Below are 26,827 nucleotides of genomic sequence, written 5' to 3' on the forward strand. Positions count from 1 at the left end.
GGGAGGCGGTGGCGGGGAAGAGACAGAAATCTTTAATAAATAAATAAATTAATAACAATAAAAAAAGTGTATGGATGGTAAGAATCCCCCCAAAAAAATAAAGTAGAATAAATAGTGCTGTTAAAATTAGACGTATTTGTGTCTGGGTGTGAGTGCGCATGTGTGTGTGTGTGTGTGTGTGTGTGTGTGTGCGCGCGCGCGCGCGCGCGCGTGTGTGTGAGCGCGTGTGTGTGAATATTTTCCTGCATTTGTGTATGTGTGCCACATGCACAGAAGACAGCATTGCCTTGAAGAACTGGAGTTACAGATAGTTATGAGCAAACGTGTGTGTGCTGAAAACCAAACCTGGGCCTCTGGAAGAGCCACACGTGTTCTTAGCCACTTAACCACCTCTCCAGCCCAGAAAGCTTACTGACACGTGGCTGGAGCCAGGACTCCTTTCCACATGGGGGATATAGTGGAAGGACCCAGGCACTTTAAATTGAGTTGTTCTTTTCTTCAGAGATCTCCAGTCTGTTCTGATGTACACAGCCAAGTTCAAAAGTCCTGTTCCAGGACCTTGAATATCAGAATTTTTCATCCTGTCTTCTTGACCCAGATCCAAAAATGACCAGTTCCACTTGGTCTTAGACTACCAGGGACCAATAGCGACCGACATATCCCAGGGGTCTAAGACCTTGAAGAAGGGCTGCCTTCCAGGCACCGTTTCTAACAGTTTGAGAATCAGCTCCTGAGTTCAGATTTAGTATTCCCATATGCATAGAGACTGTAGACTGGGGGATGAAGACAGGAAGGCCAGCGGTTTAGCGTACTTTCCCTGCATGCGCAAGGCTATGGGCTTATAGAGCACCAGAAAGAAGAAACTGGACAGAAGAAAGAAACTGGAAAGAAGAAACTGTTTAGCATAACAGATTTTCATCCATCCAACATGGCTTCCGCTTAGAGAGTAGTTTTTACATTTGATTTTTGAAATACTTGCATTACTAGTTTAATTCCCAAATTTTAATATTTTTTAAATTGTTTTGATTGAGCAGTATATTTTTCTCCATTCCCTTCCTTTCCTCTCCCTTCTTCTTCTACCATCTCCCATGGTCCCCATGCTCCCTATTTACTCAGGAGATCTTGTCTTTTTCTATTTCCCATATGGATTAGATCCACGTATGTCTCCCTTTGTTGTCTAGATTCTCTTGGATTGTGAATTGCAGGCTGGTTTTTCTTTGCTTTATGTCTAAAAGCCACTTATGAATGAGTACATAAGGTATTTATCTTTCTGGGTCTGGGTTACCTCACTCAATATGATGTTTTCTAGATCCACCCATTTGCCCGCAAATTTTAAGATGTCATTTTTCTTTTCCACTCTGCAGTACTCCACTGTGTAAATGTACCACATTTTCCTTATCCATTCTTCAGTCGAGGGGCATTTAGGTTGTTTCCAGGTTCTGGCTATTACAAATAATGCTGCTATGAACATAGTTGAGCACATGTCCTTGTGGTATGATTGAGCATCCTTTGGGTGTATACCCAAAAGTGGTATTGCTGGCTCTTGAAGTAGGTTGTTTCCTAATTTTCTAAAAAATCGCCATAATGAAATCCAAAGGGACTGTACCAGTTTGCACTCCCACCAGCAATGCAGGAGTGTTCCCTTTACCCCACAACCTCTTCAGCATAAGTTGTCATCAGTATTTTTGATCTTGGCCATTCTTACAGGTGTAAGATGGAATCTCAGAATTGTTTTAATTTGCATTTCTCTGATGACTAAGGATGTTGAGCATTTCTTTAAGTGTCTTTCAGCCATTTTAGATTCCTCTGTTGAGAGTTCTCTGTTTAGGTCTGTATCCTATTTTTTACTGGAGTATTTGTTCTTTTGATGACCAATTTCTTGAGTTCTTTGTATATTTTGGAGATCAACCCTTTGTCTGATGTGGGATTGGTGAAGTACCATTTTGTAGGCTGCTGTTTTGTCTTGTTGACCATGTTCTTTGCTTTACAGAAGCTTCTCAGTTAGTTTCAGGAGGTCCCATTTATTAATTGTTTCTTTCAGTGTCTGTGCTACTGGGGTTATATTTAGGAAGTAGTCTCCTGTGCCAGTGCGTTCAAGTGTCCTTCCAACTTTCTCTTCTATGAAGTTCTGTGGTGGTTGGTTTTAAGTTAATAACTGAGAGAAGACAAAGGATTCCCCCCAAAAGCCAAACACTAAATAAGTTCAGTCAAAATAAGCAATCAAACATACCGCAAGTTGAAGTGATGGTTGTCACTGCAATTAAGTTTCTGTCTCCTGTCCCCAATCTTGTGACTCGCTCATCAAATGGTATAATTGAATATCCATGTCTTCAGGGAAAGGAAAACTTTTAAAGAGTGTTTAGACATTTGAGGGACAAAGCAGGTTAGCCATTATTGTGCAAGTGCAATTAGAATGTACTTTCCCATGCCTGTTAAGAAAATGAGGGGCTCTTGCCCTATGTTTTCATCGGAGACTTACATTTCTTCTCTTCCGCAAATGCTTGCGCAGAAAAGTTTGCTTACGCTTTAGAGGGGCCGCAGACACCACGAGGCTACAGTCCTAGTTTGAAAACATAAAAGGTCAACTAAGGAGTATTACTTTCCACTTCCTGTATCGGCGTTTCTTCTGTATGTTTGTGCACATGGATATCTGTGTGTGCATGTGTGTGTCTGTGTAAGCCAGGAGACAATCTCAGGAACATTATCCCCCTGCTTTGAGGCAAGTATCATTGGCCTGAAGCTTACCAATTAGGCAAAAATAAATATCCAGCAATCCTCAGGGACCCTGAAGCCTCTGCCTCCCCTCAAAAGCTGGGGTTCCAAGAGCACCCCATCACACCTGCCTTTTTTCTGTGGGTGCTATGGGTCAGACTTGGCCCTCATGTGTGTGGCAAGCATTTTATCAACTAAGACTGAGTGTCTGAGTGCCTGAGTCACAGTTAACTGAACTGCTTCATTGGTGCAGGTCCAGGAGTCAGATTTAGCCCAATAATGAATGTCTTGTTGGCAGCACACCTGTGACCCATCGCCAGGCATGCTGGGTCCTAAAGTGTGCTCTAGTCTGCAGTGCTCTGTGTCCCTCCTCACACAGGACGCATGGCATTGGCTGGGGCATCTGCAGAGAACCTAGCAGAAGTCACATGTATATCTACTACTATTTGAAAACAAAGTTCCAAAGCGATTTCTTATCTTGGGCACAAGAACCAGCAGTAGCAGCTCTGGGAACATAATTTACTTAGAACTGGGCTTGGGGTTTCCACCCGTGAACTACCAGACAGCAGGACAGCGAAAGTCAGTGGCTCCAGCCTGCCATGCCTGGGCTGTCATAGCTGCCTCTGGGAGCTTGACCTTTAGTGCTCATGACAGCCTCTGAGACGAGCACACCACTGTCACACATCACAGCAGACAGCAGCACCTTATGTCAAGGGACCAGAGAAGCATTGGCGCGTGACTTTCTACGTGTGGCGCCAAGATAAATAGAAAAGAACAGTGCTGCTCCGGAAGGGGCTAGGCACTTCGGTCCTCCTTGCTGCACCCCTGCCCCCACCGCACCACAGTACAAATGATGCTGCAGAGCCTGGGTCTCAGACTGGGTGAGCAGAAGGAATTCTTCATACCTGGGGCAGAAGCATTGGCTGTACCTAGTGGCAGTCACTGAATCTTTAAGAAAATGGTTTCCAGGCTGGGGAGATGGTTCAGTGGATAAAGTGCTCGTTCCACAAGCATGAGGACCAAAACTGAAATCCCTCAGAGCCCAAGTAGAAATTGGGCAAGCAAGGGGACTTTCTTTATGCTCAGCCCTTGGGAGGCAGGGATGGGGGAACCCTGGAGCAAGGTGGCTCACTAGACTAGCTGGAATCAGCAAGCTCTGAGTTCAGCTAGAGATCCTGTTTCAATGAAGTGGGAGTCTGAGTTCAGCTAGAAATCCTGTCTCAATAAAGTGGGAGGACTTAAGGAAGACATCTGACATAGCTTTGGACATGCCTATGTACACATACATGAATGTGAACCCACACACATGAGCTCACATATATGCATGAGAACACATATGCATAAAGAATATGGCTCTCTGGGACACACTGTAAAATTGATGCATTTGTCTTCTTTTTTTAAGAAAGATTTATGTGTTACGTATGTAGTGTTCTGCCTGCATGTATGCTTGCACACCAGAAGAGGGCACCAGATCTCATTACAGATGGTTATGAGCCATCATGTGCTTTCCTGGAGTTGAACTCAGGACCTCTGAACAAAACAGCCATTGCTCTTAACCTCTGAGCCATCTCACCAGCCCCGCATTTGTTTCCTTAACACAGCAATGAAATTGTTTAGCATCTACTCTTAGCCCCGGGAGAGGCAGAGACAACTGGCCTTTGGCTCCTGTCAGTCCCTCTCTTGTATTTAGGAGATTTCACAAACCAAATCTAAGAGGCTGCAGAGGTGGCTCATGGGAATGCAAATATGAAGGCCAGAGTTCAGATCCCCAGAATGCATGTGAATGCTGGGCAGCCATCAAGGTTCACCAATAATCCAAGGTGATTGGGGGAGGGGGAGGGATATGGGAGGCAGTGGCAAGGAAGAGACAGAAATCTTTAATAAATAAATAAATTTTAAAAAAAAAAGAAGTGGAGCTAGGATCCTTGAAGCAAGCTGACTAGCTAAATTAAGCCAAGAACTGAGCTCTGGATGCAAGTGGGAGACCCTGTTGCAGTGTAGAAAGGGGCGTATTTAAGGAGGACACCTAACATCAACCTGTGGCCTACACACCCACACATGAGCATGCATTGTACTACACACGTGTGTAGTACACACACACACTTGTACATACACCCCACACACATACATACACAAAAGGAGAAATTTTGGAAGAGTCTTACAACATATTGGAGCAAACAATTTTGTACTTTTTTAAACCTTTCATTTAAAACTTCTTCCATTCAGCTTCATTATGCTAAGGCTCACCTATGTCACTGCTTACAGCGGCAGCACTTTCTCTTCATCGCTGTATAGTATTCCGTTTGGGCATTATACCGTCATTCACTCATTCTTCTGTTGGTAAAACCCTGGGATGGGTTTGGGCCATGCTAGAGTCTTTTCATATACAGTATCTGTGAACTCGTGTGGAAGAGGCCTTGTGTCGACAAATGCCTCCTTTTGTAGAGAGGAAGGGTGAACCCTAGAAATGGAATGATGGCTTGATCCTGTGTAGGTTTACGTTTAAGAAAGTGTGGTTGAGGGGCTGGAGAGATGGCTCAGAGGATAAGAGCATTGCCTGCTCTTCCAAAGGTCATGAGTTCAATTCCCAGCAACCATCTGTAATGGGGTCTGGTGCCCTCTTCTGGCCTGCAGGCATACACACAGACAGAATATTGTATATATAATAATTAAATAAATAGTTTACTATCATAAAAAAAGAAAGTGTGGTTCATATGGCAGCCCAACTGCTTCCAGTAGGATGATGTGAGGATTGTTAGCATGTTATTAAGGCGTGTTCTGAATTCTATAGAAAAAGTACATACCCTAAGGAGTGGGGAGGGAACTGAGGCCAAGAGAGAGAGCTGTGGTTATAGGAAACAGGCATCACCTCTCATCTTGGCTTCATGATTCATGTCCCCACCATACAGCAGTTTTCTCAGCACTCTTTCCCCGAGAGAATCCCTGAGTGTTCGTCCATTACTGAAATACCAAGAAGGACTCAAGATCCCCTGCATGCCTACAACCCAGTGGGTTCTGCTCTGCAGAGACCCTCATCTCTGAAGACCTGCACAGTCCAACAACCTAACCAGCTGCCTCTCCTTTCTCCAGGGGACACTTGAACTGGCTTCAACTAGATCGGAGAGTCCTGGAGCACGACTTCCCCAAAAAGTCTGGACCTGTTGTTCTGTACTTCTGTGTAAGGTAGGCACTCCTGGAATCCCTGCTTTGGCTTCTGTGTTCTTTATCAGAAAAGTCTGGAAGGGTGAAGAGACTCAAAGGAAGAGGGAGATCAAGTATCTCTTGGTCTGTGGTTAGGGACAAAGGTCATAGCACAACTATATTCTGAGAAGATGAAAAGTCAGGTATGACTTCTCTGGGCCCATCAGTGTGTGCAGTGGCCACAGGTTTGCATGTTTGTGTGAGGATACCTGTCGCTGGGCCCATCAGTGTGTGCAGTGGCCACAGGTTTGCATGTCTGTGTGAGGATACATGTGGAGTGAAGATAAAGTTTATTTGGGGGGAGCAGAGGGAGAGAGTCACACATCTCAAAGTAAACTGAGACTTGTATCGTGTCACAAGTCTTGGGATTTGTTCTGGTGCCACATGAAGTTCCATGAGAAGCTTCTGTGACTGTTGATTCTGTCCTAAGTGCCACTGGTGTCCCTTGAAATGTACGGATTTATCTCAGATAGGACTGACTGAAATGCCCTTCTGCAAAGGAAGGGTAAAGTGATCCAAAGATGTCAGAGGGCTGAGGAGATGGATCAGTGAATGGAGCACTTGCAGCTTAAGCTTGAGGACCAGAGTGCTCAAGAGGCCGAGGCAGGGAGTCCCTGAGCCAAGCTGGCTAGTTAGACTTGCTGAATTAGTCAATTCTGAGATCAACACAGTAAATAAAGAGGACAGCAATCAAGGAAGATACCCGAGGTCAACCTCTGGCCTCCATCTTCTCATGGACACATGCAAACATGCATGCACATTCGCAAAAGGAAAAATACATTGTGTGCTTCCCTATTTGAACAGATTTTACTTAACATGAAGTGAGAATTGTATTTGTGATGTAGTGACGTGATTTGTGTGTGTGTGTGTTTACATGTATGCATGTGCACGTAGAAACCAGAAAACAACCTCATGCATCATTCCTTGGGCACTATTAAGCTTACAATCTCTCAGTGGCTGGGATTTGCAAAGCAGGCCAGGCTGACTAGCCGGCAAGCCCCAGGGAACCACCTGTCTCTGCTTCCCAGTGTTGAGTTACAAAAATGTGCCACTATGCCTGAATTTTTTAAAATGTGAGTTTTGGAGTTCACACATAGATCTTCCTGCTTACAAAGCCAGCACCTTGCTGGTTGCATTCCCTTCCCAGCCCCATGATTGTGTTCTCTTTCCAGCCCCATGTAACACTTTTTTTTTTAAACTTTATCATTGTTGCTATATGTGTGAACTTGATGTGTATGTGTGGACACATACATGCCACCGCGTGCATGCGGAGGTTAGAGGACAACTTTTTGGAATTGATTCTCTTCCTTCACCTCTATGTTGTTTCCAGGGAGCAAGCTTGACAAGTGTTTTGAACAGGCTCCTCTCCTGCCCCTAATAAAGGGCTTTTTAGGTTTAACCATTGCCCTGTCCTCTGAAGACCCTAGGACTGGTCACATCTGTTAGCAAAGGGGTGTAGCAGGCCAGAGGAGAGTTAAAATGCAAAGGAGCAGCAGTGAGGAGCTAGAGCTCCCAGGCACACGACCCCGAGCACCAAACTTAGAGCCATCAACATTCCTGCAGAGATAGGAAGGGCTGGGTTTGTTTTAATTTCTTCTTCTGGTACTGCGGGTTGAACTCAGGACCCTGAGCTTGCTAACGACCGTGCTGCATCCACAGTTTTCACATGCAAAACGGCCACTTTGTGAAATCTCCAGGCCCTGCTCCTCTTAACACTCACGGAAACCAGGAGTGGGATGCAAGGGGCTTGAACTCATCTCTCCCTGAAGAGCACAGGGCTATGGTTCTAGACTTGGCGGTCCTGACTCACAACCAGCATTCAGCAAGTCTCAAGCAAAAGCCCTAAAGGGTCCATTTAACAGGCTGGAGTGTGTGTCTTTACCTCAGCTGGTGGAGTAAATTTCAACTTGCGGTTAATGCCTTTTTGATTTGCTTAACAGCTGTAGGGATATCAGAGCTAATCTCAGCTATTTCCATTACTGATGGGAATGATTTCAATGCCACATTCTCTCTAATGGTGTCTCAGATGAATGGGAAATGACCTTATAAAACAAAGACTAACAATTCCAGTGAGGGGGAAGATAGGAGTAGGCAAGAGTTGGTTCATTAACCTATAATCGTAGGTGGAGGCATATTCTTGGCCACATGTTGGGCGCCCCCCCCCCCACAGCTTTTTTTTTTTTGCCATAATTGAGATTTTATCGTTTGTGCTGAGAGTTGGTACAAAGACATTTCAATTTATATACAGCTTATTATGGCCATTGTTATTATCAGTGTGTGTGTGTGTGTGTGTGTGCTTGCATGTCACAGTGCATATACGGTCAGAGGTCAGCTTTGTGGAGTCACTTCTAGGGCTCAGTCTCAGGTTGCCATACGTGTTCAGCATAGCACTTTCTTCGTCAAGCCATTTGCCCGGCCCAATCTGTATACAATTGCTAACATATGTCCTAGAAATCTGTGTATTGTGATTCGTTTTGAAATAATTATTCCAGCTCCCAATCTGGAGAATAATTTTCCCAAAACAGCTCTTCTAGTTCAAAAGGTCTTCAGACATTGATGAGCTATATGTAAGTCCGACCAACCTACAGCTTACTGCCACACAATATGCATTCAAATTGTCAGTCTTTCAAATACCTTAACAGTATTAAAAACCTAACTGGCATATGGAGAGCCATAGTTCTTTATAGAACCGCACAGTTCTGACATGGCAACAGTCACGGAACACTGTAGAAAAAGGATTTAAAGTGTTCAAGCCCTATCGGATGCACAACCAGGACTCCAAATTGTCATTTGATATGCTTGTGATTACAAGCTTAGAAACTGGCCCCCACCCCTAGAATGATAATGATAATAGCATTATTTCTATTGTACCAAGATATAAGCAATTAGTAAATACCTTAATTTCTTAAAAAAAATGTTTATGATGGGTCATGCATTTAATCCCAGTACCAGGAAGGCAGAGGCAAGTAAGTCTCTTTGGGTTCAAGGCCAACCTGGTCTACACAAAGTTTCTAGGCTAGCCAAGGTTACATATGCTCTGTCTCAAAGGCGGGAGGGAGGGTGGATGTGTGTGGTTAAGGAGATAGCTCAGTCAATAAAGCTTATAGGACCTACCCAAGTTAGATTCCCAGACTCTTCTTTAAAAAAAAAAATCTGGGCATGATAGCACATGCCTGTAAGCCCAGCACTACAGAGGAAGACACGGGGAACCCCTGGGATCTCCAACCAGTCAGACAGCCCACTTGATGATTTCCAGACCAGTTTCAAAAAATCAGGTGGGCAGCTCCTGAGGAATGACACTGGAAGGTGACCTCTGGCCCCCAAACATGCATGCATGTGCACCCACACATATGAACAGTCACACGAACATACACAACAAGTCCTGTACACTTTAAAACTAGGGTAAGGTGAGGCTCCCTTGTTCTTTAAGCAGTCTTTCTTTTCCTGGTTCTTTTTGTCGACGTTATTAACGAGGAAAAAGCATGGCATTTCCCAAGTTCACAGACCCCAGTCGTCTGTAGGCTTGGGGACTCAAACCCTGGTAGCGTAGCAAAGCATTGAGTTTTGAGGTCCCTTAGGATGTCCTACCTTTTCAGGTTACCCCCAAGTTTTTTCTCTGCCTAAACCCAGTGACAAGGAAGCTGGAAACATTGAGTAGGTGCCAGCAGCTCAAGAACTGGAAATCAGACTGGCCAAAGGCTACACTGTATCTACTCGGGATCTACAGCTGGAAATGACGCTCCTGACAACGCTACTTTCAGTTGGCCTTGGCGAGAATCTCAGGGAATACTTCTTAGACGGAAATTCCCAATGGCAGTTTGGTGGTTCATACCTGTAATCCTAGCACTAGGGAAGCTAAGGCAGGAGGATTGTTTTGAGATCAAGGCATCCTGAGCTGCAGTGTGAGACTGGGTCTCAGAAAAATAATTCAGGCTGGTGAGGGTGGCTCAGTAGGTAAATAGCTCTCTGAGCAAGCATGGAGACCGAGTTCTGACCCCAGCACACATTGACTGCCCAGGGAAAGGGGCAGACACAGGTGTCTCCAGGACTCAGCTAAAGTGGTAAGTATCAGGTTCAGTGAGAGACTCTGTCCAAAAATAAAATAGAAAAGTGATTGAGGAACATACTTGGAGGTGACTGCTGGCCTGTATGAGTGCTCACACGGGTAAAAACGCACATGTGGGCTTCACAGATGTGCACATATGAACCCACATGCAAAGAATTATTATCATCTCCAAATTCGACTTAGAATCAACCCTTCTCTGCTTGCTCTCTCTCTCTCTCTCTCTCTCTCTCTCTCTGTCTCTCTGTGTGTGTGTAGTGTGTGATGGGAGAGGGTGGGGGGCGTCTGTATACACACCACATTCAGTGCAGTGCTCGTGCAGTGCTCCCAGGGGCAGGAAGAAGGCTTTGGATCCCTTGGATCTGGAGTTACAGGCAGTTGTGAGCTACCTGGTATTGGTACTAAGAACCAAAGCTGGGTTCTCTGTAAAAGCAAGTGTTCTCAACCACGGAGCCATCCTGTCAATCCTTCACCGCTAGTCATGTATGCATACAGTCCTGCATGCCAGACAGCAGAAGATTCCTTTCTTTCCAGTTCCTATGGAAATGCGTTTCTGAAAGATGCCATGTTTCTATATTTAGTTTCTGCCTAGTGCTTCGAACTCATCAGGTCCAAAGAATATATACTTGGCCCACTCCTCCTCTCTTCTCCCCTAAGCTCCAGTGGTCCCACAGAGTCTGTGATGCAGTTATCCATCCTCTTGCGTGGACTGCAAGTCCTGAGCTCCCCCCCCCCTCTTCCTGGCTTTACGTACATGGGTTATCTATATTGCGAATATATATATTGACACCCTTCCCTCTCCTCTGTCCTCCCTGAACTCAGGCCCTGTCTGCTGTCACATCAGCTCTTGCATCAGTGTCTCCAGGTGGCTGTCACCTTGGCACTGGCCATGGGAGTCTACACACATGCTGTGATCTGAGCTCCCAATTTTCAGCCCTGCACACACAGCACCCTAACAAACCCAGCCATTTATGCTGTCTGAGAGAGAAGGCAGATTCTCCCCCGAGGTGAGCTGCACCTAAGAACTCCTTTGTGCTTTAATGCTTTCCTAACAATGTCCCCTTCGCTGGAAGAAGACGCTGTCACTTAGGATTTGTCAGAGAAAACAAAAGCCAACGTGAGTGCACCCCATCAGCCTACTTCTTTTTCACAGACTCGATTATATCAGCTCCAACTTCGTAGATCCCTCTAGCCTCTGCTGTACACACATAAACGTGCACATGTACAATGGATACACAAAAACATGCACACATTCAAAGCACACAAATAGATAGACAGATAGATGCATATACCCACATTTACACATACATAGCTACAGACATACAAATACATATGCATACAGGCACATTATATATACACATATACATGTGTGTGCAGACACATGCATTACACACATGTACACACACATACACACATCCCTCAGAAGAAGAGGGATTACTTCATCATGCAGTAATACAGAAGTCATGCATGCTTCCGTCCCAGCCCTTCCCCCACCTCAGAGATCTTTACCTCTCAGCTACTTCACCCCAGCTTTTTCGTCTTCAAGACCACATGCTACCTCAGTACCTGAGGAAATGCTCTCGTGTGTGGTGCACCCACCTTTGCTCTCTCTCTACTTGGCTCATTTAACTGCTCAGCAAGATGGGTCTCTGCTTTCTCCCCTTCCCGTTTGTAGCCATCCATCCCTGCTTCCAGTACACCCCAAGGTCCCTGGAGGACTCTACCTGCATATTTCAGATGCTCACTCTTTGGTGCCCCTCTGGAGTGGCACTCTGTGGTTCTGGCTGCCGGTGACGATGCCCTTGCTGAGTTTTCAGGTCCATGGTGCTCTGAGGCTCTGACCCCGATCTGTCCCCTCTGTGCCTGGCTCTACTGTCATAATTTCATGCTGGGGTTTGCCTTGCTTGTCCTCTCTCCCTCGGCTCTCCCAGCATGTGAGTTCATGCTCACCCCTGGCTGCCAATCCCCTCCCTTCACTGACAGCTCCGATCTCTGTCACCAGGCCTGAACTCTCTTCCCACGTCCTTTCTGCGACTACAGATATGCACCCAGATGCAGCCTGAACCCACTGATGTCATGTTTCTGCCCCTAACACACACGTCATTTAATGGCAACTCGTTATCCCTATAACTGACACTAACACTCAGGTACCTCCCCAAATCCTCAAGCCAGATCCCTAAGAGTCAGCCAACAGCACCTCCTCTTTCCCACCAGTGCCTTTCTTTCTCTTTGCTACTTGTACGTTTTCTGCATCTCAGATGTGCTCCTCACCTACCAAGCACACTCCACTGGCTGAATTCAGGCCTCCATAAGCTCCTCCCATTCCTTCAGTCTCTCTAAGCTCTGCCTCTGATCTTCACCCTCCTCTTTTCTCCCCTGTGTGTTGCCATGAGCTCCTCTCTAGAGTGCCCAGTGCTAATGGTCCCCCATTTTCAGGAGTGTATTTCTCATGGTCTGCCTACCTCTACCTACCTGTTTGGCTTCACTTCTGCCTGGTCCCGTGACTGCTAATCACTATGTGACCAGCCATTGTTGGCAGTCGTAAGGCAAGTTCAAAAAGCTTGAGACTGGGGCTGGAGAGATGGCTCAACGGTTAAGAGCAGTGCCTGCCCTTCCAAAGGTCCTGAGTTCAATTCCCAGCAACCACATGGTGGCTCACAACCATCTGTAATGAGGTCTGGTGCCCTCTTCTGGCCTGCAGATATACACACAGACAGAATATTGTATAAATAAATAAATATTTAAAAAAAAAAAAAAAAGCTTGAGACTGAGCCTAATTAGTGGGTCAAGAAAAAAAATTGGAGGAAAATATAGTTATATACCCAAGGAAGTCTATGCATTTTGTTGGCCCAGGTTTGTGCCTGGAATAATTCCTGCAGCACTGTTCCTTGAATAGTATATTCAGCTAAATAACCCCACTTAGCCACTGTGTTTGTAAGAGAATAAATAGATTAGCTTCATGTCTTCAAACCTCCAGTTCTATAAACAACAAGCTGAAATAAATGAACAATAGAAAAACGACAACAAGGGACCACAGGAAACTATTATCTAGACGATGATCCTTAGCCCTCAGGATGTCTCTTTCCCTGATTGAAACAATGGTTGCTGCTTCCTTATCCCTCACGAGAACAATGGTGGCATGGATCTTAAATGAGGCGCCCAGCTAACCAGACCTTGCCTTAATTCAGCTGGGTGCCCAGTTAAGACTTAAAGCCTCTGAAATTGTAAGCATCGGAGGCGCTTGGCTGTAGGAATCCACCGCATATTCTCGTTATTATTGGCCCCGTTTTCCCCCTAAAAGTCAGTGTCCAAATGTGACGTTTGTGTTCATTACAGAATGAAACCACTGGCCCGTTTAATTAACACTTGCTGTGAATCCTCAGTGAGTCCCAAGTGCCAAGAGGTGGCTGCGAGAGAGGCAGAGGGGCAGGGACCTGGCAGAGACCCGACTCATGTCATCTGACCAGACAGCCCATGCATGTGCTGCCCCCAGAAAAGAAGGGGTGCGACTCCCCAAGGCTGCAGGTCCTGATGCACAGCCTTCCAACGGATGAACATGGGGCCCAGACCCCTACCTAGACTGGGATAAAATACTCCAAGCAGGGTCTCCTTTGAGAGACTGTGAGTGTGGCGTGGCTCTTACAGACATCTTGGCTGGCTTTGACCTCAGCCTGGAGAACTGTTGCTTCCCGCTGAGAAAGAAGCATTGAGATTTATTTCAGTTAAATGTGGGCGGTAACTTATCTGAAGATATACACTTAGTGGGCTGGGGAGATGGCTCGGGGGTGAAGCTGCTGTATAAACTGATGAGAGAGCCTCTCCAAGGTGTGGTTGGTGGAGGAGGAGGTGTGAGGGAGAAAACAGCCAGAGGCGTCTGGGAGAGTCCAGAGCAGAGAGAGGAAGTCAGGGGTATATTGAACATGACCAGCAGACTGGACTTGACCGTGAGGGATGGGGAAGAGTAAGTGATAAAGAGAAAAAGGGGGGGAGAGAGAGAAACCGAAATAACAGGAGTATAAGGAGAAATGAGTAGCCATGAGTTGAAGTATTTTTGTTTTGTTGTGTGTTTTGGGTTTTTTGGTGGGTTTTTTGTTGGGGGAGGGTGGGGAGAGAGTGGGTAAGGGGGAGCTGAGAAGAGTCAGGATGCCAGCATGGACTCTGAACTGTATAACAGGTACTTGTGATATTGAGAGAGCCTGGAAGCCAGCATGTGCTTTGGAATGCTACTGGGTACCACTGATGGCCACTTGTCCCTTCCAGAGCCAGTGATAGGGGAGTTGCTCCTTTGGTAGAGGAAACCAGCTTCTCAAGCCCCTGAGGAATGCTGGCTTTTGTCTGACCACCAGAATTTGGGGAAATGGGGTTTTCTTTGGACCTGAAGATGTGAGTTCTAGCCCTGCAACCCACGTGATGAAGGAGAGAAACAACTGCATCAAGTTTCCCTCTGACTCTATACACACACACACACACACACACACACACACACACACACGGCACACATATGTATTTACACACAGCTGTTCATTTTGTTATTCAAGTATGATAAAAAAAAAAAAAACCAACAGATCAAGCACTGACAAATAGCGTGTGACAGCCCCCAAAGAGAAGGTGTGATGCCACTTGGAGCTATGTAGGCAGGGGCACCTCAGAGGGCAAGGGAGCAGAGTGTGGAGGGAAAGTATAGGCAATATCCTCTATTATGGTTTCTCGGGAATGCAACTAATGAGCTGGATAAGCAGGCTTGGGGTTGGCTAATTTGAATGATTCTGATTCTGATGGATTTTCAAACCGAGGGTCTTTGCCACGTCATCTTGACTATGTCTCTGGGCAGAAGAGCAGGGGACGTGAGAGGAGAGATGGTGGTAGCCTGTAAGAGTCAACAGAAGTGGTGGAGGCATGGCTTTGGGCCTGTCAGTCATGATTGCCACGAATCACTAGCTCTGACTTACTATGAATTGGCTGACTTTGGAGCCAGACACTTATGCATTGTAAAGATGCGGTTAGAACAGAACAGACTTCGGGTTTGCCTCACAGACCCTTGCAATGAAGGATCCATCTTACATTTCCCTGGGATCCCCTAGGAACCCAGAATGTTCTTTGTAAACTGTTTGGGGCAGTGGTCCCTTCCTTATAAGGGCAGTTAAAAAAAGCAACAGCGCCACCTACTGCCACAGAGGACCACAAGCCAGATGCTCATAAAAGCAAGGAACCAAACCAATTTTTTTTTGGGGGGGGGGGGGAAGAAAAAGAAAATAATCTCAACTTTTCAAGCAAACCATCAACTGTTCCCATTTCCCCAGAAATCTCCTCGGCCTGCTGCTCGCCCAGGGTGTGAATAGAGATGTCTCAGGTCTGTTTTTATCCAAGCATGTCACTTTAGCACAGATAGAAAGTTCAGGATGAATTAAATGTCCAAGGTTATGAACAAAAGCATGACAGGCCCAGAGCTTCCAGGATCTCCCGGGCTGTTGTCTTGGTGATAAAGGTTAACAGGAGACTGCTTTCCAATTTCTGTCAAAAGGAGGATTTTTTCCCCCTTCCATCCCAGAATATGCTTGTTATTTCTGCAGCCTCCTCGGACTCTCCTGCCAGATAGTAGAGATCTATAAAAACGGGTGTAAATGCCAGATTCGGCAATGTTGCCGCCTTATTTACTACAGCACGGGAGGCAGAAGCAGGGTATTGGAGTCTCGTACAATATTCTTCTGGAGAAAATGGGGGGCTGAGGGTGGGGAGCGTCCCATGAGAGCGGCTGGCGGGGGATAAGCAGGAGCTAAGGAAATGGTCTCTGTAGGGTACTCTGAAGCTGAGTGATGAAGGAACAGGTGTCTTGGGGGCGGGGAGGGGGCTCTCTGTGGAATGGCTCGAACAGAGTCACAGAAGCAGGCTGATCCAAAAGGCCACATGTACACCTTGCCGAGGGGTTTCTCAGCTGACATAAACTTCCAGGAGTGGAGTCTCATATTTGCAAATCCAGTCATTACCCCACCGTCACCATGTGTCATGTTAAAGCAGGACACAGTTAAAGTCACTGTCTGGCTTGGACCCTAAGGGCCAGAAAAACAACAGAACCCTCCAAACAGTGACCTTTCCACTAACCCTCCTAAGGCTAACAGGGACCTTTCCACTATGGAATAATTTGGAGTCTCAATGTGTAGAGTCTGAGAAAGCTTACTTCTCCAAGCATCTCCGTATCTTTAGCATGCTTATTCTCCTCCTCCCCCCCCAGTTTCCCTCTTCCCTTCTTCCCACTCACTGTTATTCTCACTGCCCTTGCCAAGGAGACTTTGTAAACGATGAGACTTTGGTAACCACCTCCCACAGGCATCCTCCGACCTCTAAGTGTGCACCATGTCAGGTGTGCATGCACAAACACACATATACATCAGACAGAATGGTTTTTGGAGGGAAGGGAGGGTTTCGAGACAGGGTTTCTTGCTCTAACGGTTCTGACTGTCCTGGAACTCACTCTGCAGACCAGGCTGGCCTCAAACTCACTGAGATCCACCTGTCTCTGCCTCCCAAGTGCTGGGATTTAAAGCATGTGTCGCCACCACCACCAGGCTCACATATAATTTTTAATTAAAAATTAATAAGCTCGAAGAGATGGCTCAGTGGGCCATCTGCTACCAAGCATGGCGACCTGAGTTCAATCTCCAGGACCGACACAGTAGGAGAAAATGGACTGTGGAAGTACTCTGAGTTCCACATGCATGCCCATAAGCACGCTCGCACGTGCACACACACACAGACACACACACACACACACACAAAGCATGAATATTCAGACTTTAAAATTAAATCACTTAACATAATTTCAAGATGTAAAATCTGCCACTGTGTTTCAGGTTTCCATTCCTAAAGTACTACACATTCTCCTGAGACCATTGCACAACCCACGACCTCAGGGCCCCACCATCTAAAACACCTGCTCCCAAAGCTAAGGGGACAGGGCAGCTAGAGATCAACCACCCCCATCTCATAGGCTTCGCAAGTGAGGACCCGTTTTTAATCCTTTGGAATGTCACAACTCTGACTTTGTGGCAAACTGTCGTTGTCTATTGATGGAGGCAACCTGCACATCTCTGCATGACAGGTGACACCAGGGTCACTGGCACATGTCCCTGAATCTGCACCACAGTCACCACAGCAGGCTCTTCACGCATTTGACGACATCACTCACTTAGTGTCTGGGCAAGAGGGCTGTGAGCCTGGCCTGCCTAGCCTGGGTCCATCGCTCGTGAGGAGGGAGTTTTGCTGTTTTGTTTCTTGAGACAAGGTTTAGCGTGGCCTAGACTGGCCTCAAATTCTTGCTATGTAACTAAGGATGGCTGTGAAGTCCCATTCCTTCGGCTTGGACCTCCCATAGCTGGGGTTACAGGTGTGCATACTAAATCCAGTTTTGGATTGCTGCTGCTGCAGTGGAGGAGGCAGTGGTAGGGTGTGGTGCATGGTTTAAAAGTTAATCCCAGTATCTAAACATAAAAAGACTTCTTACATGAGATCCACTGGGTCCCACTCTGCTCCTCCTCTTTCTCCTCCTTCTGTCCCTTCCCCTTCTCTCAGTCTCACCCCCACCTTTATAATTGAAGAAAGAGAATCTCAGTACAGTTATGTGACATGTCCTAAGTCACACAGACCTGAGATTAGATCCCTGGTCCTTGACTTCCTCCCCAGAGTCCCTATCAGAGTGTGTCGTGATGCAGAATGGCCATAGCACTTGCTTCTTCTTTTGTCCACTTCACCCTCTGCATCCTCCTGTTTGCTTATTTCCTAAGATCCACACAGCCCGTGCCTTCCTAGTCTAGTCTGGGTTTTACTCCAGCACCCTGCAGTTCAGTCACTTGACGTCCAAAATTGCTCTGCCCTCAATGCACTGGTCCTTAGACTGAATAGGCACATCATCTGATTAAAGAATTTAATAAACTCTGAACTGATATGTAAAGGCATGTTTAATGTAAACTTAAATACTGTCAGCAGGCTTCATCTTGAGAGAAATCCCTTCGATCCCTCTGATAGGAATTCAGTTCTTATTTGGCTGAATATGCATGAATGTCACAGCCTTAAGAGCACTTACCCCAGCCATGGGATGTGCTGAAATGAGGTCCCTTCCATGACCCTCAGGGAAGCACCATGGGAAGTGCTTGGAAGAGCCATGTGACCACCGCCTGCTGCTCCGTTGAGCAGAACAACGTCTCTGTTAAAAGTCTAGCTCAACAGTGGTGAGGATTAAAAAGTAACATGAAGAAATTGCAGAATGAAAAATTGGAAACTGGGTAAGGGAAAAGAAAGTAGATGGTCAGAGGAGTCTGAGAATCAGTCTGCAGTACCCACGTCTGCGGTACCCAGGTCTGCGGCATCCAGGTCTGCGGCACCCATGTCTGCGGTACCCACGTCTGTGGTACCTATGTCTGTGGTACCTATGTGTGTGGTAACCAGGTCTGTGATACCCAGGTCTGCAGTACCCACGTCTGTGGTACCCAGGTCTGTGGTACCTATGTCTGTGGTACCTATGTGTGTGGTAACCAGGTCTGTGATACCCAGGTCTGCTGTACCCACGTCTGCGGTACCCACGTCTGTGGTACCTACATCTGTGGTAACCAGGTCTGCGGTACCCAGGTCTGCACTACCCACGTCTGTGGTACCCGGGTCTGCGGTACCCATGTCTGCGGTACCCATGTCCGCGATACCTGGGTCTGCGGTACCCATGCTCCAGGTGTCTGTGGAGACTTGGTTCCAGAAAGCTTGGAGAGAAGAGTGGGATGGAAGGACCTGAAGTCCTTCTGCACAGGTTTTCCTTTTATAGCTGGAGAGATCTGGTCTGGCCCAGCTCTAAGACTGTCTATTGACCCATCCTCATTTTCATATGCCTATGGATCATTCTTTTTTGCCACGATGAGTTTGGGTTTATTTCCATGAAAACTTTCTGTAGGTATTCCATGTGCCATTATTAGAAAAACCAAAAATATGAAAACCCAAAATGTATAATACTTGTTAGTACTTGTTAGGCTCTCTCTCTCTCTCTCTCTCTCTCTCTCTCTCTCTCTCTCTCTCTCTCTCTCACACACACACACACACACACACACACTTTTTTCTCTTGGGTGTGTATTTTAAAAATTTTTGCTTTGAGTTTTAAATCAATGCTGAGAGTTGGTGACATGGTTCAGTCAACGAAGTGCTTCCACCCAAACACGAGGATCTGAGTTAGATCCCCAGAACCCACGTGAAGCGAGGCACAGGTGCGCATGCTCGTAAGCCCATCACTGGGGCTGGAGGGGCAGATCTTGGGGCTCACTGTCTGGCCACCATAGCCTATGTGGTGAGCTCCAGGCCAGTGAGAGACCATGTTTGTTTTTAAATGTGGACAGTTCCTAAGAAAATACACTCTTTTGTCCTTTGACCTCCATATGCATGTAGACACATGTGTACATGTATGTACACTGTGAATATATGTAGTAATACATACGCTACAGACAGTGCCAAAAAAAGGCATTGTAATTTATGAATTCAATATGCCCTGTATCTTATTATTATCATAATAACTTAGTAGTTAGAACTGCCTTGTCCTTGGAGGTAGGACTATCGTTGCACTGCAAAAGCTTCTATATGTGTTATAAGACTATGTTTCAGATTGATTTATGTGTATGCGTGTGCACCTCCGTGAATCTGTGTGCACCGCATATATCCAGGTGCCCACAGAGACCAGAGGGCACTGGGCTTTCTGGAAATGGAGTAGAGGCAGGTGTGAGCCGTCTCATATGGGTGCTGGGAACTGAACCAAGGGCATCCAGCAAGAAGAGTAAACACTCTTGGCTGGTGAGCTCTCTCTCCAGTTCCAATTCTATATCTGTAATATAATGAAGATAACTTCACTATATAGCAAAACGGGAATCTTAGACTCCTAGAGTTGTGTATGTCGCTATCGCATTTGGCTTTTGATGTGCATTGTGCAAGTGCTTAGTGATAGCTGGAATGTATTCTCATATGCTTGTTGGCCTTGAATATATGTTCAGAAAAATGCCTGTACACATGGATATAAAAATGGCGCACCCTCAAAGAAGGTAGCAACGGAAAGACTGACGGCCCCTTTGTCTCTTTTTCATTCAGCATGGGAACTGCAATCCTCTGAAACTACGCTGCTCAAAGCAGTGGTTCTTCTCCTCTCCCCTGCACCTCACACCTGGTGTTTCTCTTGCAGATTCTATATAGAAAGCATCTCCTACCTGAAGGACAACGCCACCATCGAGCTCTTCTTCCTGAACGCCAAGTCCTGCATCTACAAGGTAGGAATGTGCTCCTCCTGTCCAGTTTCCTGATGGAATCAAAAATATCAAAATGTTGCCAATAAGGCAGTTCTATTGATTGGGGAAAGTCATTTATAAATTCGTTGCTATAAATAACTGAGAAATTGCATGTAAGGAAAGCCACTAGCTAAACAGTGTGACTTCCTCCATCCTGTCATTGTTTTGACTTTACAGAAGTGTTCCTCCTGGTAGACAGGTCAAAGCAGCAGAAAAGCAAGCAGCTAGTCACATCATAGCCGCAGTCTAGAGCAGAGAGGACAGAATGTGCACATGCTTGCTTGCGCTTGGCTCTGTGTCTACACTCTAATACAGTTCAGTCTTCCCTGCCTAGGGAATGACACCACCAGCCGCAGACTGAGCCTTCCCATGTCAGTCAACTTAACTAAGACAATCGTCCATAGACCAACCTGACCTAGACAGTCTGTCCCTCATTGAGACCCTTCCCAGGTGACTCTGGGTGGGTCAAGTTGTCAACGCTAACTATCATACAGTCGGTCATCCTCTGAAGCTCACATGGAGCACAGGCTTGGAGTTTAGTGGGAATTGCCTGGATTTCCCCCCCCCCCAATCTCTCTTCTGTGAGGAAGAGGAGTCACGGGGAGACTGACATATCTACTGAAGAGCAGAGTCACTCTTTGGGTTCGGGGGAACCTAATACCAGTCACAGAGTTCAGCCGCGGCCATGCTATGTTCATGAAGGGCACACTCTTTGTACGGTGTATCCAGAGAACTTCAAATGTGGGTCCCCTGCTTAAGGGACCCCTGGATGCTTTCTGAAGATTCCAAGGAGAACTCGTGGCATGTGGCTTTCTGGCTCAGATCTCTGGTTTGGAGTGTGGTAGTAACTTACCACACTTGAAAGCAAAAGGGAAGAAATCGAGTAATCGCTGCGGTTGTCCCTCGGGGGAGCTCTTTACCTGAACTGCCAGAGTAATGCCACCATTCGTAAGGCTGCAAGGCCTGGCGGAAACCAGGTTCAACACGCAGAGAGACCTCACTTGGCGGTAGCTGATGACCTAGGACATATACAGAGCTGAAACCCAGAGCCTGCAGATGAGAAAACTTTGATTTTGTTGACTGCTGGGGAAAACAAGAAAGCGTTAATTTAGTTCCAGGTGCTTTCAAATTCCTTCCTCCCTCTAATCCCTAATTTTCTCATTATGAAGTGGAAAGAATAATACTATCCAGATACCTTAGAAACCATAGGGGTGCCTGAGGGGTTTCTTAAATGAATGGGCAAGCATTATTTTTAGAAAGTTGAGAAATAATAATTTAAAAAAAAACAACCTGAGCATTGCCCACAAGGGGGCAGACTTGAGCTAAAATAAACGGCTATCACTGAGCTTTTTGAAAGGACACTCAGACCAATTAAATTAGTGCTTGGTGCACACGTGCGTAAAGGGGAAGGCAGCTGTTTCCTGGAGTTGGTTCCACTTGGTCCCGTGTACGTGCTGAACCTGCGGTAATCAAGGAGATTAAGTCCTCAGAAGTAAATATTACAAATTTCCCAAGAGGAGGTGCAGGTGGCTGTGCCTCTAGAACTGGCCACATTAAAGTCCAGGTGACCCCAGCATCAGCTTGCTTGCCAAACAGAAAGTGGGAGACATTTCAGAGCCCACGCTCTCTCTTCTTAAAATCCTTTCTGGAACATGGTCACAATGACCACAAAGGATCAAGGATGAGTCCTCTAAAGCTCGGGTAGACAGAATCTATCTCTACCCTGCTTAGCTCGGTCATCTAAATATTTTCTTTTGCAAACACTGACAGGGCTTTACTATCAGGTTTGTTTGGATTCATTTTGAGCCTTGTAAACGTCTGAGGATGGTGAAACTTTGCCAAGGAGGAAGCTGTTGTTCAGAAGAACCGGAAGTGGCCAGGCAGCAGTGTGCCCTGTTAGCCACATTCGACAGCATGTAACAATAATAGAAGTCCAAACGGTTGTAGATATTTAGGTTCTGCTGCAACAGACTTGGATTCCTACCAGAAAAATCTGAGTGTCTTCCACAAAATGTCTCCAAGCTTCATTTTCCTTTTTGACTAAACAAAGATATTGCAAGAGCCAACCCACACCTGAGAAATACTCCCCAGACGAGGCATGGAAAGGACTTAGCACTGTGCCATACACTAGCTCAAGCCTCTTGGATTCTGATACATTTTTCTTGGCTACAATTTTCTGGGCCACCTGCAATGGCCCCAGGTGTATACTGAGGCAGAAGGCAGGCTGACTTAGTAACTTGTCACATTGTGCTGCCCCAAACATTGATCCACCCAGCAGTTTGATATCAGACCCCTTGCTATTTCTTGGAGGCGACTCTTCCGGGGTTTTCTTTCCCCTTGCTTGCTTGCATTTTGTGGACTCCAGGTTGAGCACAGGACTTCACATATCTTAGGCACGCACTCTACCGCTGGGCTGTATCCAGGCTCTTTCTACTTTTGACAAAATGTCTCACTCCCTTATCCAGGCTAGCTCTAAATGCACTGTGTAGTTCAAGCTATCCTTGAACTTCAATTCTCCTTTCTTGGCCCCCTGAATAGCTGAATTACAGGCCTGCATCACCAAACTCAACTCCTACCGTGGTTTAGAGCCAAGCTGTCCAGGTGAAGTGAGCTACTTACCCTTGCTTTTTTACAGACCTATTTCCATTCACATTTCAAAATATTAAGATCTGTTTTTTGACAGGGAGCAGGAGATGGCTCAGCAATTAAAAGTTTGATTCCCAGCACCCAGATAGTGATTCACAACTGTCTTTAACTCCAGTTCCAGAAGATCTCATGTCCTTTTCTGACCACCCTGGACACCACGTATGTGTTAGGTTGGGAGCTTATTGTTTAAAAAAAAACCAATATTTTAAAGTATATTTTAAAAAAAAAAAACCTCAGGCCTTGATTTTATGGAAGTGTAACTCAGTCAGGAGTGTCTGAAAGACCCTGGGCTCAATCCCCAACCCAGCATGAAGAGTGGTGGGGGCTGTATTATTACTATCTTAGTAACAGGAGACAACTTAAAAGGGAAATGGGGGTGAGGGCAGTGAGATGGCTCAGTCAAGGTGTTTGTGACCAAGACTGGTGGCCTGAGTTTGACCCTCAGGACACGGACTGGAAGTAAAAAGCCCGTGAGTTGTTCTCCGACCTCCACACCTGTTCACAGATGTACACATACTGTAATCAAACAGCTGAAGTTAACCGGTTCTCAGAGGCTTATCATGCAAACACGCCCATCTCTTCTGCTACGCAAGCCCTACCCTTCGGGGTCACTTTGTTCTTCTTTCTATTATTTGTCTCTTTAATTCTAAATAAATGGTCCAGTTCTTCCTTGGTTTGACACCTCTCAGTTTATTAAACTCTCCATAAGATAGATGGAATCGGGGTGTCCTCTGTAGCACCCACACACTCCCTTCCCTAGTTTTCTCAGGGTAATATCGTACTTCTGGGTGGAAGCCATAATAGTCATCGACATGACAGGACTAATCCGGGCATTGTCCCATGGCTCTGATGCCTTTTTTTAAACAATGGGCTGTTTTACCTAAAGGGATTTGTTACCTTGTTTTCCTTTGTTTAGTTTCTATGTATCCTTGTTTGTTTGCTCAGAGCTTCCACTGATTCCCAGATATATTCTAGTATTGGGTTCCAATGTGATAGCAATTAGTCAGCTCTCTGTGGTTTGAGTTGGTGGCTGCTGCTGCTGCTATTGGTTTTCCTGAGACTCCTCCCCTCCCCCTTGGAACCCTCTGTCCCCCTGGCCCATGAACTTGGCCAGCTTTGCCGCTCTCTTCCTGGGAGGCTGCTCTCCTGTCTGGGTCTTTCCCCACCTCCGCTCTGTATTGGATCATCTGTCTTCTGGGTCCTGCTTTGTTTGTGTGGTTGGTTGGTTGGTTTTACACCATTTGGGGGGATTTTTCTTGGGGGGGGGTGCTGTTTTCCTGGACAACAACCCCAAGTAAATCTAGAGAAAGGACATCCTAAAGTAAAATGTTTGGAACCTTGTGTGTCTGAAATGTCATTATCCCCTGTCATATCTTCTTAGAAGCTGGATTAGATATAGGCATGCAGAATGACAGCTTCTTTATCAGGTGCTGTTCTAGAAATGCCCACCGTTCTGTCCGTTGTATGTGCCACCCCTGTGCCATCTCCCAGCAGCTGGGTCTTTGGGGCTTTCCTCTGCGTCCTCTTGATCTAGCATTTCAGGAGTGCTGATCTCTGTAGATATGCTCTGCTGAGGACCTTCTGAGTGGATGCTTCTATTCTGGAGACTCATAAATAAATTCTTTCTGAATTATTTCTATGTTATCTTCTCCTCTTTTATCTCCATCCTCTCTTCTTGGAAGTACTGGAAATTGGAAGCTAGGGCAGGTTTGTGTCCCTTTTCCACTTCTGGCTTCTTCTTCTACTTTCTGGGAAGTTTTTGTCAGCACTGCCTTTCATCGCTTCTTTTGATTTTTAACCTTAACACACACACACACACACACACACACATTGCTTCTAAGAATACCTTTGCATTTCTGAATTCTTTCTTTTAAAATATCATATTTTAGGGTTTGGAAAGATGGCTCAGCAGATAAAAGTGCTTTTTGTTCATGGAAAGGACTCTGTTTGGTTCTTATCACCGGTATCAGGCAGCTCGTAACCCCAGCTCCAGGGGATTCAGTGAGTTCTACTGACCTCCATGGGCACATGAACACGCATGGGATACTCACATATACATAAATAAAAACAAATGTTTAATATTGAAAGACTCCTGTTGTCCACATTTACACTCATAATTGTTAATTAAAAAATTATGCCTTGGGAATATACTATCTCTTATCATTTTGATTACATTAATTACAGTGCATGCTCAACTTCCTTCCTGCTCCTTCTTGGTTCATCCTTTTTCTACCTCTGCCTTTTCTGTAGGACACATCCCTACCTCCACCCCCAGCCTCTCAACCAACCCCCACCCTGGTCTCTCTTGCTGCGTGTGTATGTGTGCATGTGTGCATGTGTGCATGTGTGTATGTGTGTATGTCTGTGGGGGTCAGGGGTCGAGGCTAGAGGTCAGCTCCCATTGTCATCCTCAGCTGCCTTACCTGTTGCAGGGGATCCCGGTCTGTCCATTCCCGAGTACAAGGGAGCCAGGAAAAGCGAATGGGATGCTCCGAATACAGTGTCTCAGTGGCACTGAGGAAGGGCCCAATGGCAAGCCACTATGTCCATGGGGACCTGAATGTCAATGATTGGGTGAGGGACATACACTCCCATTTCTACCTGGGACATGCCAATTTCTAGGGCTTAGGAGAAAAAGTGGCCTCGTTTGGAGTACAAACTTGTTTTTGTTGCAACTTCCATCCATCCAGAGAAGCTGCGTCTCTGCTCTCCTTCAGCAGACAGGCAGGAAAGGTGGTTTAGTGATTTTTCTCAAGCTTCAGACACAGCTTTCCTTCCTTCCTTTCTTCTTTCCTTCCTCCCTTCCTCCCTTCCTTACCCAGGAGTAAGAAGGCACAAGTACAGTGAATTTCTCTCCACACCCTTGTAATTTCAGGGGAAAACAGTCACAATCTGCCCCCAATGTGCAGAAGGTTAATTGTATACGAGCAGGGCTGTGACTGCACACTTGCGGTGAGACAGGAAGAACTCTGGTGTGAACTTGCTGACAGCCTGTGTGGTCCAACAGCACTTATGTTTTAGCTGCCTCAGGTGACAGGTGGACAGTGGGGGGAACTTTATGTGCAGGAGATGAAGAAACATGTTTTAGGATTATATGTCCAGTTCCAAGGCAGTTCCACTGAGATGCTATGTCCCCTGAGTGAAGACTTGCAAGCCAGCGGGACTTGTCCTGCCAACCCTTGCCCCTGTGCTCTCCTCCCTCTTTGAATGACAGCTGGAGAGGTCACTCAGTCACCCTGCAGGGGGCAGCCCACCTGTCACACATGACAGACAGGAGAGATTTGATAAACATGGACTCTTGTGATCTTCCACATCCAGGCCGTGAGGTGAATCCTGCCTTTCTCTGAGTTCTGCATTGACTACTGAAATCACTGCCAAAAATAAGTTTGAACCACCAGACATGGTGGTACATGCATTTAATCCCAGCACTCAAAGGCAGAGGCATGTGGATCTCTGTGAGTTCGAGGCCAGCCTGGTCTACAAAGTGAGTTCCAGGAAGCTAGGGCTGTTAAACAGAGAAACCCTGTCTCAAAACCCCCACACCAAAATAATAATAAAATAATAATAATTTTCACAGCAACCGGTGTAGTGGTACATGCTTAGAATTCCAGCACTAGGGAGGCTGAGGCAGGAGGATCATTCTAACTGCATAATGATGCTCTATCTGGAAAGAGTACAGGCATCTAGGGTACAGTTTTGACCTAGTATGACCAAAATCTGAGGGTCACATTTCCAGTGTCACATAAACCAATGCAGTGCTATACACCTGCAGTTTCAGCATTCAGGAGTTAGAGACTGGAGGATCAGAAGAAGCTCAGGGTCATCCTCTGCTACTACCAAATCTGAGGCCAGAAAGAGGAGATAGGGAGGGAGGGAGGGAGGGAGGGAGGGAGGGCGGGGGGGC

At 46.2% G+C, this 26,827-nt stretch overlaps 1 protein-coding gene across 4 annotated transcripts in view; it reads left to right on the plus strand.

Moving 5' to 3' along the window:
• The window catches only part of Frmd4a (FERM domain containing 4A), a 312,601-nt gene that overhangs the window by 172,688 nt on the left and 113,086 nt on the right, over nt 1-26,827 (plus strand). For all 4 annotated transcript variants that reach the window (XM_050150459.1, XM_050150454.1, XM_050150456.1 and 1 more), the window contains exons 4-5: nt 5,803-5,895; nt 20,175-20,259. In XM_050150459.1, coding sequence (XP_050006416.1) covers nt 5,803-5,895; nt 20,175-20,259 — 178 coding nt within the window. The remainder of the gene's footprint in view (nt 1-5,802; nt 5,896-20,174; nt 20,260-26,827) is intronic.

Source organism: Alexandromys fortis, unplaced genomic scaffold, assembly GCF_014885135.2.
Source record: "Alexandromys fortis isolate MF-2015 unplaced genomic scaffold, M_Fortis_MF-2015_v1.1 scaffold_69, whole genome shotgun sequence".
NCBI classification, from domain to species: Eukaryota; Metazoa; Chordata; class Mammalia; order Rodentia; family Cricetidae; genus Alexandromys; species Alexandromys fortis.